The sequence below is a fragment of the Epinephelus moara genome, chromosome 2 (genome assembly GCF_006386435.1).
Source record: "Epinephelus moara isolate mb chromosome 2, YSFRI_EMoa_1.0, whole genome shotgun sequence".
Lineage (NCBI taxonomy): Eukaryota > Metazoa > Chordata > Actinopteri > Perciformes > Serranidae > Epinephelus > Epinephelus moara.
The window spans coordinates 10264279-10282714 of NC_065507.1; the positions used below are offsets into that span (position 1 = coordinate 10264279).

Below are 18436 nucleotides of genomic sequence, written 5' to 3' on the forward strand. Positions count from 1 at the left end.
ATTAAAGGAGGGATATTGCCCGTCAACAATGAGCCTCTGCCAAGATTTATTTACAACAAAAGAGCTGCAGTTGCATTTGAAAGTTGTTGCATTTTGTCATGCCATTGAGTGCTCGCAGTGTGGTTTGTCACTGGATGCCAGTCTTAATTACAGTGCATTCTTGGTACTTGGTACGCTATAGGCTGTAAAAGCACTTTGAGTGGTCAGAAGACTGGAGAGGCCCTATACAAGTCCAAGTCCATGTTCTAGCATTCTAAGCTACGTTTTTATTAAAACAAGTCAGTGTTGACTTTGGGTGTGACACCGGCATCCGGGGTAAAAGTCAGATGTGTGATTAATCCACCCACCCTTTAGGGGCTTCTTTAATATTTGTACAAAATTATGCGGACTTATGCTACGTTACCTCACTTGCTCCACTGCTTCTGTAATTACTACAACCACTAGAGGGTGCCGCCTAACAATCAACATAATAATAAGCTGGTTTTCAAGTCAGCCTATGTCAGAGCTTTTTGAATTGGGGCCAGATTAGAAAATGTGAAAATACCTGTGTCGCCAGCTGCTTCTGGTATCATATGGGTTATTAAAACCGTCACATACAAATGAGATAATGTAACTGTTATATCTTTCAATGCAAAATTATACAACTCACCACTCCTGAAAGTGGCGGCCCGTGCTGTCGACTTGCCGTGGCCATGCCTACCTAGCAGTTAATCTTTGTTGTATGCTTGTTTTCCATCTGTTTATAAAAACATGTTAATTTCACCTGTAAAGTTCCTATTTGGTACATGTCTGAAAACTGTATGATAGCCCTGCAATCATGAGGGGAACAGAAAATATGCAGAGTGATCTTGCTTGATTAACCCAATTTGTGTGGCCGTCCACATATAGTATATTTTGAATGACAAGCCGCGGACCATTTAAAACAGGTCCAGGGGCCACAATTGCTCCCTGGGCCAGACTTTGGACATGCCTAACCTATGTGGTTGTTACGTCAGTGAGAGCAGCATAAGCTTGCAACCAGCAAAGACTCCAGGAAGTCAATTTACCCGGCCAAGACAAAGCTCAAGAACCTCCTGTAATACTGCAACTTTAGTTTTTACACTTTGTTTTTGTTTGGATTAAACTATTGTTACCTTGGGTTGGCGCTAGGCCAGCTGTTTCCCCTGTCTTCCAGTCTTTGTGCTAGGCTAACCAGCAAATGGCTGTAGCTTCCTATGCAGCGTGCACATATGAAAGTGGTATCAGTCTTCTCATCTAACTCTTGGAAAGAAAGCCAATATGCATTTTTCCAAAAAGGTTAAACTGTGTATGTATCCTCCCTAAAAAACTGTGATATCTCTCTTGCTGTCCTGTTGTTGATGGGAAGAATGGAACATTAATTCATTGCACGTAGATATGAATTCATGGAGGACTCCTTACCTCATGCACTCACGCACTCACTTGCAACCCACTAAATCCACTCCTGGTTAGAATTCTGTCAGTATTCATTGTTCAGGAGGTTTTTACCGGGAGCTCAAACTATCCACAGAGCTCTCTTCCTCTCCAAAACAAACGAACCTGCTGATTAAAACTGGTAAAAACACTTAATAAAGCAGTTTCATATTACAAATCCGTGTTTATTCTATGCTGTTTGGCACGTCATAGACAGGCAGCTCGCCCCTCAGCTGCTATGTGCTTGACTATTTTCTCTAATAAGTTAAGGGCCAGATGTTGAATGATCCGCAGAGGTTTCCAAAACGAAATAAACCGGTAAAAACTCTAAATAAAGCAGTTTCATGTTAAAAAAAATCTGTAGTTTCTGGACGCTGCTTGTCATAGAGGGACTTCTTACTATGGTGGCCAACTCGAAAATGTTAAAATGCGAATGGCCCTATCTACAGCCAGTGTTTGTCCTTTTGTCTACTGCAGAAACATGGGGGTGCAACATGGTGATCTCGGCAGACGAGGGCCTGCTCCCTGTGTAGATATAAATGCTCATTCTAAGGAAACAAAAACACAGCTATTCTTATTTCCAGACAATTACACACTAAAGAAAACACATTTATTATATTATTCCATCTCTGCCAGTATATCCCCCTAAAACCTAAACACTGGACCTTTAAATCAAGCTCACCAATTTTTCCAAATTTCACTCGAGTATGTGACACTTAATATGTACATGTTCTTTAAATGTGATGGGATTTTAAGAAGAACACTTTTAGGTCTTACTGAATAAGTAATACGTTTGGATACAGACAGTTTCTCCCACATTTGTGAGTTTCAGTCTCTGCTAATAAATAAGAGACTGAAATAGATGGAGTGTTTCGCATGGACCTCTGCAGTTATCTCTAAATAGCAAGTGGCACTTGCTAGAAATCCATTAGTATTCATTTCAGTGTCATTTTTCAGTATCCATTCTAGTACCGATACAACACCTGTGTTAAGGGGGAAGCCAACTGTTGAACACTAAATTATTTTAAAAGCTTTTATTTGTCGCTGGCTAAAAGTACACTTCATCATTCAATGAAAATTATTTTCTGTCATGGGGTCATTCACTGCAGCACCTTGTACATCCATGGCCACAACATAGATGAAATATCTCTTTTAATGTGAAAATTGAAGCCAGCGTGTATTATGTGTGTATTTTAAATTCTTGTTCCTCTGCCTCTGTTTTTGTCATCTTTGACTCCAGCATGGTGCCTTAGGCTTCTCCCAATCCTCCTCTTCTTCATCTCCTTCGTCACATACTACTGCTCCTATGCCATACTTCAGAGGTAATTACACACACGCTAACACAACCATTTCTTCCTGTCTCGGTCGCTCTCGGTATTGAGGTCACACAATTACAGAAATTTCTGGTAAGAAATAAGCTCGTGAGGTTTGTGCAGTGCTGAGTCACTAAAAGTCGAGAGGACAAACCCAGATTCTGATCATCCGGCGGTCTGAGCTGCTGGTCAATTTAGGCCTGCGCACATGCCCATTCTTGCACTTTCTGAGTGTTCTGGATCCAGTTACTGGCACGCTGTGTTTTTATGGATTCAGCAGTAACTCTCATGCCAGTTGTGCTGATTGTCTGTCTTTCAGCTACGGAGGCACCAGCAAGTCTCCGAACAGTAGCAAGTCGCTGTGTGGTGGTTGGCTAACCCAGAAGAAGTGGGAGAGTCTTAACTTTAAGTGAGTAATGGCATGCCTGTTTTTTTTTTGTTTTTTTTATATATATATATATATATATATATATAAACTTGAGGGAGTGGATGGCTTATTAAGGGAGGAAGGTATGCCAGCTTTTTTATTTGAACATAAGGTGCCAGGCTCTGTTAAGACTGGTCTTTACCAGTCATGGAGAAAAAGCATGTTTCAGTGAGAAAGAACAGGACTTATTACGAAAACTGATTTTCCATCTAAATCATGTAAGTTTCAGTAACTCATATGGAATGTGCTGATGAAATGGGTGAGAGGGAGAGTTAATATAAAACCCAATGTTGGCTAAGAATGAGCTCTTGATAAAGTTGGATTTTTGGAGGCCAGACGACAGCTTGTTTGTCCTCCTCAGGTTTTGCCTTGTTAAGTAATCAATGTTCCACAGCCCTGAGCCCCCTCTCATTTATTTTCTCTCGCTCTATTATCAGTTTATTCAGCTGTATATTTACTGTTAGTCCTTTTGTGGGATCTGTTCTGTTACAAAATAGCGATATGGTATCCATCTGTGGTTTGTCCCAGCCTCCTCCAAGGTCACTGTTTATTTCTTCAACTCAGTGGACCGTCCACTGCCCACCCTTTGACCTTTTAAGATTCATAATGACTGTGCTTAACCCTTGTTAAACAACATGATTTGCATTCTCACATAAAGTTGCCGGCTGGTTGTTCTTGGGTTTTCCCATCAGTCATTACAGTCACAGGGAGGCCTTCCAGGCAATCAAGAGTGACATTTCTCTAATTAGACCCCTCCCTGGAGATTTATCCTGATCTCCCGCGATGAGCTAGCTGACACACGAGGGTAATAAATGTCTGAGGGACTCACTGTCAAAGACAGTAGGTCATAAACAGCTGGAGTCTGAAGCCAGCGAACACAGAAAAGCAACTGTTTCACATATTACAACCTGACACATTTGTCTCACTCCACAGGCTCTGTGAATGTTATTGTTTCTTTCCTCTCTCCTCAGCAGAGAGATGCCAACAGGGGCTTTTAATGAGGGAAATTGCTATTGAATGACATCATGAAAAGGGCTGGTTTACTTATAATGAGTCTGGTTTACCTGCTTAATAGATACCAGAACATTTGGGAAAGCTAAGGCAGGCCTCTCCATGTGCCAATATGAACACTGTGCTGTTTGGCAGCACAGTCAGTGTTGTCCATTGTGTGGTTTGATAGTTGTTATAGCCAGATTTTTTTTTAGTTTTCCTCCATCCTCGCTGTCTTACGCCTCATTCATATCCTCCCTTCTCTCCCAGCCGCAAACCCTCCTGTAATATAACTCATCTATACAGTGAAAGCCTGTGCACTGCAGTATTGTGTTGTAATTCCTGCTCTGACATTTTTCACGCAGCATTAGCCGACAGACGCAGCTCTTCTTGAAACTGGAGGATTTCTTCTGGCGGGAGCATCTGTCAAAGCTGGCATTACCTTATGGCATTAAGGGCAGTGGTATGTTGACTTTACAATTATCCCCGGCTTATTCTGCTCAGTTTACTCAGCACATGCTGGTATTACTGGTTATTTTATAAAGGCGTCTACTTTTTTATGCATATATTCACTTATCTTAACATGTCACGTTCACAGAACTTAAAAATAAATCTTTGTATTCTAAGACCGAATTAAAGACCGGACCTGACAGTGCTACTTTACTGCCATAAACGCAAAGTTCCTCTGTGACTTCAACCGTGTATCTGTTGTAATTAGATTTAGGATTTATGATCTTTAGCTCTGAAGTACAAAACAACAGACTTTTATGTGAGTTGCACTTCTGTATTCAAACGTTTCTCTCTTTCCCTTCCAGAGCTGCTGCTACTCAAAGTTCTTTCTGTAATTGCAAATTACCAGGTGCCAGCCAACATTGAAAAGTAAGTGTCAGCACACTTCAGCCAGCCTGGTTTATGATGCTAAGGCTCAACATTTTATAAAGGGATACTTCAGTTTTTTAACCAGATTGGTGTCATAACAATATGGGTGGTATGTGTGAATGAACTGTGGTAAACCACCCGTCTTGTAACCAGAGCCCAGATCTCCCTGCTTCCCTCATTGCGAAACTTGAAACATGACACTGATGACGCAAAACGCGTAATCCGGCAAAACGAGTTCAAATATGAATCAACATTATGTCACTGCGCTTCCTATTTCTCACCAAAAATGTCATTGGAAACATATTTTAGTGCCCTGTTTAGGTGTAATGAGAGAGTCTGTGAACAGGAAGTGGGTGCCATACTGTTTCCTGTATTGTGAAAACGAGGGATAAAAAAAAAGGTGGTAAAACTAAACAGTGCTAATCAAATATAAACCAAAATTCTGTTACTGTGTTGCCTATTTCTCACTTGTTTTCAAAAACGTGAGACTGTTTATAACCAGCCGGTTGCCATTGTGTCAAATTCACAAATTCGCCTCATGTCACTTACCTGCAGGACCGTTTATTGGTCTGGTGCGGCACAATGCTTTCTGGTAGTTGCAGATTTTCTACCTCTTGTGCAAAACCAAATACCACAGTCCCTTTTCTCTGTTTTCTCTGATCATGTAGCATCAATCTCAAAAGTATTTGCATATTTCTACTGCGAAGGCACCCTAGTATTATGAAAAGACCACCTACCCAGTAGTAAAATACTTCTTTAACCTAGGACCTCTCTACTGATTTAAGTCCGTAGTGCAGTACAGTGATAATTACGACTACTATACTATAAGTCCAGAATTGGCACCAACACATATCTAATAATTGATGCTATACAACAGGAATATTTTCAACATTGATTGGTCGAAGATGTTTTCCAGCTGTGGTACACATCCTGTAATACGCTTTCAGTTCTGCATGACTTCATCACTGATTATGGGTACTTATGGTAGCTGTTAGTGCTTAGCCACATAACTGTCCGTCATTATGGTCAAGCGAAGACCCTCGGGTGCTTTTGCATTGATGAATATGTTTTCAGTTAGGGTGACATTTTTTTTCTCCTCATTGTACAAAACACTCATGTTTGTCTGTGGTGTTCTTCTCCGCAGCCTGGAATGCAGAACCTGTGTAGTCATAGGCAACGGCTTTGCCATTAAAAACAGCTCGTTGGGAGGCATCATCAACAAATATGATGTGGTCATTCGGTAAGTACAATGGAGGAAACCTCAGAGAAGTATTGTTGCTAGTACTGTCATATTCAGTTATTGTTGTTACTTGGCATGCTGATCATGGAGAAGAAGATGAATTAGGGTAAAACATACAATTTTTGTAAACTTGCTGTTTTGCCTTTTGTTTCCACTCCAAGCTGCATTTTTAGGAGGTGACTGTACTATAATTTCATGTCTTACAAATACAACAATTTCTTAACCTAAGGCCTCTTCATAACTACCATCATGTTTCAGGATGGTTAGGACTGATAAATTAGGAACAGAAGGATCCTTGCTAGATGACCTTAAAAAGGGAATGCGGTGATTTTCCCTGCCGCTGAAAGTGGGATATAAATTTGCTTGGCTGTTGACTAATGACGGACAGTATCCGACTGTGTGACCGTCTGACCCTGACATCGAGCCGCCCTCTCGGCAATTAGCAAAACTTTTCCTCAGTTCTTTCAAAAGAGAAAAGAATGCGTTTAGTTTACTTAAGGACAAAGGCACTCTGCAAATCTGACTTTACAGCCTTGGAATGAGCACATGCATTCTGAGTTTTTATAAGCCTCTTTCAAACAGCCAGAATTTGGCCTGGCCACAATGCATTTTTCTCCCCCCATCAGTCCCTCCTCCCCCCTGACTCACATCTCGCCCTTTCCTAATCGTTCCCTGGCCAAGTGGAGTAAGGTTATTGACATTCAGAATTCAATGCATGCCTGAGAGTTTGACGTCATCAGGCCTGTTCTGTCATAGAAACACGGCTAGATTCTGTTAAAGCCTGTTGAGAGTCAAGTTCCCAAGTGCAAACTAATCATTTGACCAAACAAGGTGTCAGTCTGTGTTAATTATTGGATCAAAGAATGAGTTTTGATGTGTGTTTTTAGAAGATGTGTTACAACGCTCTAATGTGAGTTAGTTATCCTATTTGCAGGTAACTCTCCCTTTTTTAGAGAGTCAGCTCTGGAAAATGACAGGACATATCTAGAGAGAAAAGAAGAACCTGAATATAAAAGTATCCTGGTTGTTAATCAAGTATAAACCCTAGATCAAGAGGCCACCTTAACAATATTTAATTTGGATTAACATGATTCCTTAGAACAAACATTAACTGAAGAGACTGTATGAATCATCTGGCTGGGGAATCAGGTCACAGTGACAAGGATGTTTTTATACCTCTTACACTGTTACAGGAATCATGTGAAAGCATAATAAATGTCTGTCATTAAAAGTAATGAATACAGAAAACTGGATACAGCATTGGAGGCGGGGCCCTGTTCATTCCTTTGAAAGTTGCTCAGTTGCGGTGAAGCCAAAAAAGTTTGACTTCAATGGTGTAAAATTATCTGTATCTTTCACATCGTTGAACCCATAGAACAAGCACACTGGAGACTTTTTCACCGGCCAGGCTGGCCACTTCCGTTTAAAAAAAAAAAAAAAATTATTTATTTAACCTTTATTTAACCAGGAAGTCCCATTGAGATTGAAAATCTTTTGTAAGAGAAACCTGGCCAAGGTAGCAGCCAATCAAAACACATTTAAAATGCAACAAATACAACATATAATACAAGAATCCACAATAAAACAAAAACTATTCAAACATAGTGGCCTCTCAAGAGCCCACTTTAGCCCCTTAGTATAATAATATATTTAATTGTGTGGCTCTTCTAATCTTTAGAAATATTATCCGAACAAATGGATCAAATCTCTATGGTGAAGGAATACTTCGCACATCTATTTTCAAACAAGTGCGTAGGAGAGGGACGAGAAGAATAAACTTGTAGAAAAGACTCCCGCACACTGTCTAACTTGCAAAAATAATGATTTTAATGCTGTTGCAAGGTATCAGTGACTAAACTTTCATCAGACAGGCATTTGCCTTGTCAGACCGTGCGGGAGTCCATCACCTGATGGATCCAGAAGTTGTAGTTACACAGTTTGGCCACTATGTCAAATTGGCTTCAGAGTTCACTGTGCTTCCTGGGGGCCTGGTTATTACTTCAGATGGACAGCATGCTCATTGGCTAACCAAACTGCTAGCTTGGTTAGGCGATAGAACTCCTCGTAGCTTGGAGTCAAAGTCCTGACGTCATGGTCTTGCCTCTGTTTTACTAGCTTCTGTAACTCCTCTGCAGTCTGTCATGGAGTATTTCTTTCATCAGCATCTCGGAAGCATGCTCCTGGAATTTTAATCTCAATATCCTACGGCAATAGTTACTTTGTTAGGATGTAAAACCTACAGCTCCATGAAAATGGCTACATCGTTGTAACTTTGTATTCCATCCATATCTATAATATTTAGTCTCCGCCAGCTATACACTTCTTCACCTTCTGACTTGTCTCTTTTGTCAAACTGTTGACTTCAGCCTGTGGTAGTTTGTGGGCTTATGGGAATCAGTGTCCTTTAAAGACCACTAAAAACAGGAGTGTTGAGTAAACAACTATATATCTGTATTGTATTGAGCGTACAACACAATATACTGCGTAGAAAGGGTTTGTTCCAAAGTTGTATTTTTAGCAATGTGTGTTATTTCAAATGTTAGTGGGATTTTGAATTAGGTTTTTTGAAACTTCCGAAACAAAACTCGAAAGTTGCGGTTTCACTTCGGCCCTCTATTTCTTTGTATATTTTTGGTTGGACTCAGTGACAAATGTGTGAGCCAGAGTTGCGTTTCCCAACTCTCTGAGAGAGGTGGCGAATGCAAGGTGAGAAAGAGTAGACACAAATATGGGAATCCAGGTTGAAAATGTTGCCTTTCATGCTCAAAAGCATTTCAAAGATCACGATGAAATAATACTGATTTAAAAATAAATCCCAATTTCTGGATGAATGATTGCAAAAATGAAAATAACAGTGAAAATTAAACAAACCTGAAAAGTCTTGTGTCCTCTCCCTGCCTCAGGTTGAATGATGCCCCAGTGAGAGGCTATGAGGAGGACGTGGGGAACAAGACCACCATGAGGTTCTTCTACCCCGAGTCGGCCTCTTACAACCCTGCACTGCACAACGAGCCCGGCACGCTTATGGTCCTGGTGCCTTTTAAGCAGCAAGACCTCCGCTGGCTCAAAGAGATCCTCTATAACGAGAAGAGGGTACAGGATATGTGTGAGAATGCACTCTCTCTCACACAAACACACACTCTTTCCATCTCACTCTCTCTGACTTTCTTTCTCTCCCTCTCAGCCTCACATAAACACTCTCCATTTAGCTTCTTTTCCAGCCCTTGCCAGCCATCCATATCAGGAACAAATACTTAAAAGGTTCGACTTCAGTGATGCTGGTGCCCTTCAGACTTAAATGCAGTTTCCATCGCAGGCATCCTTCACTCTGCTGCTCCCGGCACCTCCGGCCTTCTTGTGCTAATAGTTGCAGGGTCATTACCTTCTAATTTGCACATCGATTCGGTCGCCTCCAGACATGGGGGAGTCATAGGCTCAATTGCATCTCTGTTTGTGCAAATGAACTCTGTGTGCTAACTAAAAACAGCAATCTTTTACTCCCCTTTCTGTCCTTTTGTTCATTTCAGTTTCACAACATCCTGTGTCTTATCTTTCTTCATGTTTTTGTGTACTTCCCAGGTCAGGAAAGGCTTCTGGAAGCCCCCTCCCCAAATCTGGTTGGGTGACGTTAATAATATCAGAGTGCTGGACCCCCACTTTCTGCACCACACTGCAGACAGACTGCTTCAGATCCCTTTGCACCCCAGGAGTAAACAGGTGAGAGATCGCTTCCACGTCACTGAACTGTCACTGTGATGGTAGTGCCTCCTCCTTAGCTTATTGATAGTGACCATTCTGTCAGCCTCAAAGGAACTTTCCCACCACAACCTTCTCTCTTGTTTGTTCCCTTTCTCCCATACCTCCCCTTTCCCCCTTTTGCCCTTCAGTACTCCCCACATGAATGTTAACAAGGCTGAATGGAGCATCCACTGATTAGCCACAGCTCCTCGAATGATATGTCTTGAGCGCTGTGATAAACAGTTTCCTGGAAGAGGCGTTTCTCTTGAATTGTAGCCGGGTCAATAGCAATTTTGTCGATCCAATTACAGCAAAACATGTTGAAGATTAGCTTCTGCTTGGCATTCTGGCATCTCATTACAAGAGACACAAGATAAGCTTCTCGTGTCTTCCAGGCTGCACAGTGAATCCTTCGGAAAATAATTGGCTTTTGAAGGAAAGCCAAAATATTGTATAAATTTCAAACAGATGCTCTGTTTAAAAGAGGGACAATTCCCAGTGTTCCTTCTCTGCAAAGCTGATTATCGCTGATTAATTGGGAAAAATTACTATCACTTTTTTCCCAGGATTTCAAGGTTTACTCAGTCTTCACTGAGCATGTTTTGTGACTTTTGGCTCAATGAAACAAATATGATAGTAAAGGAAAGACACGTTAGCTTCATCAGATTACAACAAACAAATGTAGAAACATAATCATAAATTAACTTATGAAACAATGACTGATATACTGGAACTCGCCTCTTTGGCTGAGGGGGCTGGGTTTTGAAACACCCTGGGATTTGACTTGGACCATTACTCACATAGAAGTTTTTATTGGCCCATTGCATCCCATCTGCCAAGTGGGGCTTGTTGTGTGTTTGGTGGGGATCGTCTCTGACCTGGGCCTGAGCCAAGTTTTGTTTTGGTTCTGCATGTTCCCCTCTCCTGAGCCCTTTTTGTGAAAGAGTCGGGAGGGAAGAGGGGGGGGGGCTGTTACCCTTTTGGACTGCAGTACAAACACAACTGGCTGGTGCATGAGAAGAGTGAGCAGTGGGAAGGCAGCGATCCTACAGGCGATCAGCGGGCTCGCCCGACAGGAGCTCTGCACCATCTGCACACACTATGGAAAGGGTCAGGGGGAGAGAATGGTGGGCAGAAAGAGGAGGAGAAAGATGGAGGGATACAGCAATAGGAAGATGTGTGCTTGCTTTAGCAGCATTAAAATATCAGAAACTGGTTTCGCTTTATTCAGGGCTGCAAATATGTATGCTTTGTTTTTATACGATAATAATTTAACATGCTTAACACACTCTAAAACCTAGATTTCGCTCACTAGCTTCATTCTGTCTTGTCTTTTTCTGTCTCTTCCCTCTTTTCTGTCCTTGGGTATTCCTCATCTGCCAAATACCAGCAGGAGTTCTGACTGTAGCAGACCTCCTCTTTGCAGAAACCTCCCTCAGCTAATGACCCTGCCAGATAGACAAGGACCCCCTCAACACACACACGCAAGCACAAACTCACTCTCACACATGCAGCCACTTCTCTCCTCTTTCCTCCCTTTCTTTTTTGCATTGCACACACGCACACACACACACACACACACACACACACATAACTCTTATGTTCACACCCGTCTCCCCAAACACAGGCCTGTGTTGAGCTCTTGTAGGTCTGGCTCGCAGTGGTGACACTACGCAGCCCCCCCCCCCCCTTCTCTCACCAAGGCTCCATGGGCCTGCGTCCAAACTATGCGCCGAGCCGCTGCAGAGCTCTGGTGTTCGCCCGTGTGCTGGCGACCACATGAAGCTAATACACACAGAATGTCAGCTGTGTCCCATTGCGGGGTGCTCATCAGTCAGGCTCAGTGCAATAGCAAATTGATACGGTGTAATGTTTGAGAGAGGAAAGAAGAGAACAGGAAGGAGGCTGTGTTTTGGATTCTTATCGAGGCTGTCATGGTCAGATCGCCTTCTGTGTCAGTGCAGCAGAGCTCATAGTTGTTTAGATTAGGTAAAAAACAAACCACAAGTGCACTTAAGCCCAGCAACATGTACACAAAGGAAAACACACTGCTACGTGCGTGTGTGTGCTCTTCCTTTAGCTTGTTTTGCATCATTATGCAAACTAGAAGTAGAGAGCCTATCTCTTATCCATCTGAGAGCCATGTCTCAAGAGCTGAACACTTGAGAAAACTTCTTTTTGCGCTGTTACATCTGAACTGTTTACACCTCTATGGCCAATTATTAGGCAGTGTGCTTTGGTGAAGGTCTTGTAGGCTGAATAATTTGCATAAATCCAACACTGAATATTTTATTCCCGTGAATTCTCAAGTAGGATGTTGCAAATTTCTTTTCAAATGCAGCTTTAGTTCTGACAGATGCACATATGTGAAAAATGCACACACATGCAGAAAAAACACACGCTTAGTTCATAGGCTTGTCTAAATAAACACATTTCAAAAAGCGTCTTGTCAGCGATGTTTGAAGCAATAGTTAAAAAAAAAAAAATGCTTATTTGCTTGCTTGCCGAGATAAAAGGATCTACACAACTCTCATATCTGAAGATAAACATGAAGATAAAGCCAGCAGCCAGTTAGCTTAGCATAAAGACTGGGGATGGGGAAACAGCCTCCTCTGTCCAAGGTTAAAAACCTGCCTTGCAACAGTGTCCTCGGGGTTGTCAGAAAAATCACCAGAGATTCGAGAAAGTTCGACTTGTCATTCTTGTCTTTGTATGAATTAAACTAATGAGATACGATGGGCCCACTTTGGGTACTCCAGCTTCCTCCCACAGTCCAAAGACATGCAGGTTAATTGGTGACTCTAAATTGTCCGTAGGTGTGAATGTGAGCGTGAATGGTTGTCTGTCTCTATGTGTCAGCCCTGTGATAGCCTGGTGACCTGTCCAGGGTGTACCCCGCCTCTTGGCTCCACCCCCCCAGCGACCCCCAACAGGATAAGCAGCTATGGAAAATGAATGAATAAATAAAAGAGGTCCTCCCTTGTTTTCAGTGTTAATGCTAAGCTAAGATAACTGGCCGATAGCTGTAGCTACATATTGGAGGGACAGATAAAAGATCTAACTCGCAGCAAGAGACAGGTACATTGGAAATCACTTATACTGATCAATGTTACAGTAATAAAATGCTAATATGGATCAAAAGCTTCAAAAAGAATCATTTTTTACAAATACCGTTTAAGTGATTCACTTATAGTAATCGACCAGTCTGTGTACAGTGTTCAGTATGGGTCTTTGCAGACATGATAACATATGGAAAACAATTTTAAAACCACAGTAATTGTATTTTTATTTCTCTTTACTCCCATGATACCTTGCCTCACAGTCACCTGTCTGCTCCCGACTGGCTACTTGAGGCTGGTGTTTTGTGCACATTAAAATCATGACGCAAAAAGAAAGTTGTTTTCTCTCAGTGATAAATGTCTCCTCAAAGCTTATGGCTGCTGGCTGTTAGTGATGGAGACAGCAAATAAATGCACATGGGTAAAGCACCTGTGGTTGTGGCCAGTTAGACGATAATCTGCATGAGAAATAAAGATTAATATTTATTTCTGCTTATGGTGATCAATTTGACCCGCACAGACCTGATCACGATTAGCGGCTTCATTTGTATGTATTTACTAAAATGTTGAACTACTCCTTTAAAGAGAAAAAGCATGGCAAGCCCGCTGGTGTGTGTACACTTCTTTGCAGCTGGAGTTTTCCATTGGTGTTGTCTATTTATACACATCATCTACTCTGAATCTATAGGCGATTGACTATTGTTAAAAATCAATGGTTTAAGCAATCAGTAAACCTCGACTTGACAAAATGTTGGAAGCCGGCCATTGTAAACACGTCCTTGCAGACACGGCTCTTGCAGAGAAAATACTGTTGATAACACGGAAAGGCTTAGAGGGGAGAGATGTGTAAGGCCATTGGGGAAAGTGAGCACATTTTGGAGAGAGACGGGAAAGAGAAAGTTTCTTGTATCTCGCGGTCATGTGGAAGTGATTCTCCTTCTTGCCCCTGCGAACATGGATAATCACTGACAGTCATATGGGAAATGGCAAACAACTCAGGGAAATCTCTGAGCACAGTAAGAGCCCGGTAGAGACAACACAACAAACATGTCTCAACTCATTAAATCTCACATTAGTTTTTTTTCTTTTTTTTCTAAAACGATGTCAGTGGGGTCCCTTCATTTTTTGTGTTTTTATCAGAGGCGAATCACAAGTGACAAGCAAGAAAACAGAAGTATTTTAGTAAAATTTTTGGGACCAAGATTACTTTTGTATAGGGCCACACAGGATATTGCCATTTTCTTTACAAAATAGAAAATAGACATGAAACATTGGAAACAGGCAGATATGGCAGACATGCGACAAAGGTCCCCAGCTGGATTGAAAGCAGGGTAATTACTCGGTACACTCAGTCCACCAAGATGCCCTGTGATTTGTATCTTTGAGACTTTGAGTCAGCCAGAGGGCTGGATGTCATCAGGGCTGGAGTTTGTTGTCTCTTCATCTGCTTTCTTTTATCTCTTTATACCTCTATTTCCGACCAGCTCCTTTGGAAGATAGCAGGGATAAAGTTGTGTGTCTGTGATAACAGTTTATGTTTACAGTTACAGTTGTTAACATTCAAGCCTCCTCTTGGAGTTTAGCATGCTAATGTTTTTCACAACTCTGAATTCATCCCTTCACCATGACACGCCAGAAGTCGTCATCGAATAGGGATCCCCTGTGTGTGTGAATGTGGACAACATCACTGTCCAGATGTGCAGACCTCTCCACATCAAATCGAGGCAGGAGTTGGGGCCCACATTGCTTCGACTATACTGTCTCAACTATAACTCCGTCGGCTGCTTAAAGAGTTTTTTGGGGGGAGTTTTTCCTTATTCACTGTGAGACTCACAAGAAAAAGGGATGTTGTATGCTGTAAAGCCCTCTGAGGCAAATTGTGACTCGTGATATTGGGCTTTATAAATGAAATTGAATTGAAGTTGAATTGAATTAAGTGCGTCAATAGTTATTTTTGCTTTCACTTTGTCATAAAGAGATTTTCCTTTAGTCATTATAATAATTATTGGTCATATGTAGCAGTTGTAACATCACTGTGGGCTCTGAGTTAGCTGAACATAGTGATGTCTTTCATTAGTCATGTTTTTGTGTGACAACCCCCTCAGAGTTGAGATGACATACTTCATCCTTGGCTCATCCTCAGATTTAAATAGTCTAAACAAACAGTTTTCCTCTGTTGTGCCATGATCAAAGTAAAAGTAAAGTAAAGTAGTAAATACTCTAACCGAACAAACAGCCCATGGTCTCTGATGAGTCAACGACTTATGTTTTTGTGTAACTTTAAATAAGGACACAGTAATCTAATGTAAAAAGACAACATTCCCGAATTTCTGGTATCCAAGTCTGTTCTGATCATTTTTACAACTTTGAACAAAACTGTCAGCGAGCACTTTGGGTCTGAGCCAAGTGCCCTCTCATGTTCTCAAAAATAGAGTTTGCCTACATTTTTTAGCTGAAGGTGAACAAGTTTCCTCGAGTATTTGCTCAAACACAAAGTGGGAAATTAGCCTGAAGTTGTGACTTGTTACTGGCATCAAGAGTGCTTTTCTTGAGAGGAGGCCGGACTAAGGGAGTGAGTAAGCTGCTGGAAAAAACCCAGTTTGTGGGATGAGACTTGCTAATGTGAAGTAACTCATCCGTCACACAACCAAGACCTCTGGGAAGCTGCTAGGAGGAGGGGTCAAGGGTTCAAGCAGTGTTGTGTAAAAGATGATACCATTGTGTTAAACAAATTAGCACTGCATCAAAGCAGTAAAGTGCACACAAGTATGTCTTGCTTTGGCTGTATACTTCACCTGATATTAAGTCACTCTGTCTCTGAAAAAAGCTCAAAGACAATATGAGGATAAAGAATTTGAATACTTTGAAAAGGTCTGCTTTGCAAGTTTGCAAATTTCAGAGTGCTCTGTTAACATGTCGGGCTTGTTTTGTTTTGCAAAAAGCTCACATGATGTCTAACATTACGTAACAGTCATCTGGCACATACTTTTATTCAAAGCAACTTATAGTAAGTGCTTTCAACCTCTGTTGAAACAAGAGCTAGATGTCATCAAAAAATGATTGCATACTGCTGTAAGTTTTGCATGCGGGCCCAATAATTAATGCTGAGGTCATTGGATAGTACTGTGCACATGGGGAAGACTTGTGTTGAACTGCAAGTGAAGGTCAGCGGCAGGAGTTTCTGTTGCCCTCTGTTTCCATCTAGTGGCGAAATGAGAGGTTGCAGTTGCGTTATAGTTTCCCTGCCTGTTTAAAACATTTAAGCTTTCACGACACAACAGATGTGCAATTAGCATTTAGCGTTTTTTTTTTTTTTTTTTTTTTTTTTACATGAATGCTCATTTCATCACCTCTTTCACTTGTCTGCAGATGTAGATTGTAGCACCTCCTGTATTTAACTAACAATTTCATGCAAGCTGCTTCATCTGTCTGCGGTTTCATTAAGCTAGAGCCCTTACTGTATGAGTAGAATGTTTATGTGCTTCAGATGGCATATGCTTTTGTTTGTAGCAAAAGCCAAAATCCCAGTGACATTTGGTGCAGTCTTTGTGTTACTTTTTGTGCTGTCTTGTTTGATACCACCACCAGGAGTCACCAGTGTCAGAAATGTTTAAATCCTGCACATAGGGGCTTTAATATGTTTGTCACAAGACACAGAATCACTGCAGTGTACTGTCAATAACTTGTCTTTGTTTCAGCAGCCAGTGCATCCTACGACAGGTATCCTCGCTGTGTTTGTTGCGCTCAACTACTGTGATGTGGTCCACATTGCTGGTTTTGGATACCCTAACACAAAGAGCCAAAGGCAGCCTATCCATTACTATGGATATGACACCATGAAGTCTATGAAGGTGGGTAGCGGTCATCTGCAGTACTTCAAATGTAAAGTGGTTGCTGTTATAGCAGGCTGTGTTATGACATACCCATGCTCCTCTTTCTCTCTGTTGCAGAATTCTTACCATGACCTCAATCACGAAGCAGAAGCCTTAAAAAGACTGGAGGATTTGGGAGCTATTTTGTACCTGCACCCACATTTATGATACACACACTTTTACAGTTTGATTTAATCCAAAAAACGATTGAACACCAAATCATGACTGAATTTGGTTTGGGTCATCCTGTCCAAATCAGATCTCAATGTGCCTTCTGCGGTGAGATACAAGACCTTTTGCGCCATCATCTGGTGATACAAGTGTCACAGATCAACTCTGATGAATGTTTATCTCCCCGGCGCCTTACATTCTGTCAAACAGAAAAAAATGAGAAGTGATTTAACTGCTTTTTTAAAATGGCGTTCCTTCAATTTGTCAAATACAGTGACGTTTGGTAATACGGCCCAGTGTTTTGCAAATTGCTTAAAAAGATTTGTAACTTTTATGGGTTTTAAACCACGACTTTCAAAGTGACTTTGCAGGACACTAACTATGTAATAGCAAAATTATGTCAGATTATGTCTGCATTTTGGGTAATTCCAGTGCTTTGATGTTGTTTTTAGGGCCATGTGATTAATGTGGGCTGTTATTTTTGTGCAGAGATTTCATGCATATCATTGAGCTGCGAAACTAATCAGACCAGATCATTTCTCACTGTATACACTCACCACGGTTTGAGATTCATTTTTCAGATTTATCAAGTCAGAATCTGTTTTATGGTAAAGAGGTGTTTTAGAATCTGTGGGGACTTTATGTGAACTTCACTTTCAATGTACATGTTAGTGTAAATGAAATCAAAATGAGCTGATCGCAGACCTGATTCACACAGGATCAGATCCACCTTACTTTTAGATTTCTTGGACTGGAAATACAACTTGTATTTTGCCTATTTGTTAGAGTTTTGATTACAGTTTTCTGGGGGGTTTAATTTATTCAATCTTTTTTTGAGAAATAGTACCTGTGAAATGGTACCACTGGATATTTTTTATTGTACAGAATTAAATAAATTTTTAATTGAAATGAAATCAGAATGAATGTACTTTGATTCTCATTCAACATAAACTCATTTATTTTCACATGGGCTATCGAACAGGCTCATATATCAACTGGATGCAAATCACTACACTGGCATCAATTGACCTGAGTGAACTTGAATTGAGCTGCTGAAGTTTGCCATTAATTTTAATATCGCTGTACACCACTAGATGGCAGAGAGCCTCTATTGCATGCATATTATACAGTAGGTAATCTACTGCACTGCACATGGTGCAGTCATGCAGCAGCCCATCTTAAAGTGCCTGGGGTGATAGTAACAACAAAACTAGCAGCAGCACATGTGCTAGGGAACACATGTACAGTATGAACATCTGGAAGACCAGGAAATTGCACAATGCTAATAATTGAGAATGACTAACATACATTTGCCA

The 18436-nt window shown here is 41.2% G+C and overlaps 1 protein-coding gene across 3 annotated transcripts in view; it reads left to right on the forward strand.

Annotated features, from left to right (window-relative positions):
• st3gal4 (ST3 beta-galactoside alpha-2,3-sialyltransferase 4) overlaps positions 1 to 18034 on the forward strand; it is a 34188-nt gene extending 16154 nt beyond the window's left edge. For 2 of the 3 annotated variants that reach the window (XM_050064353.1, XM_050064343.1), the window contains exons 4-12: positions 2672 to 2753; positions 3064 to 3153; positions 4527 to 4624; positions 4977 to 5040; positions 6185 to 6280; positions 9184 to 9373; positions 9860 to 9997; positions 16776 to 16928; positions 17028 to 18034. In XM_050064353.1, coding sequence (XP_049920310.1) covers positions 2672 to 2753; positions 3064 to 3153; positions 4527 to 4624; positions 4977 to 5040; positions 6185 to 6280; positions 9184 to 9373; positions 9860 to 9997; positions 16776 to 16928; positions 17028 to 17117 — 1001 coding nt within the window. In that variant the 3' untranslated portion in view covers positions 17118 to 18034. The remainder of the gene's footprint in view (positions 1 to 2671; positions 2754 to 3063; positions 3154 to 4526; positions 4625 to 4976; positions 5041 to 6184; positions 6281 to 9183; positions 9374 to 9859; positions 9998 to 16775; positions 16929 to 17027) is intronic. The other variant, XM_050064362.1, reaches the window with a different exon arrangement.
• Positions 18035 to 18436: the final 402 nt, after the last annotated feature.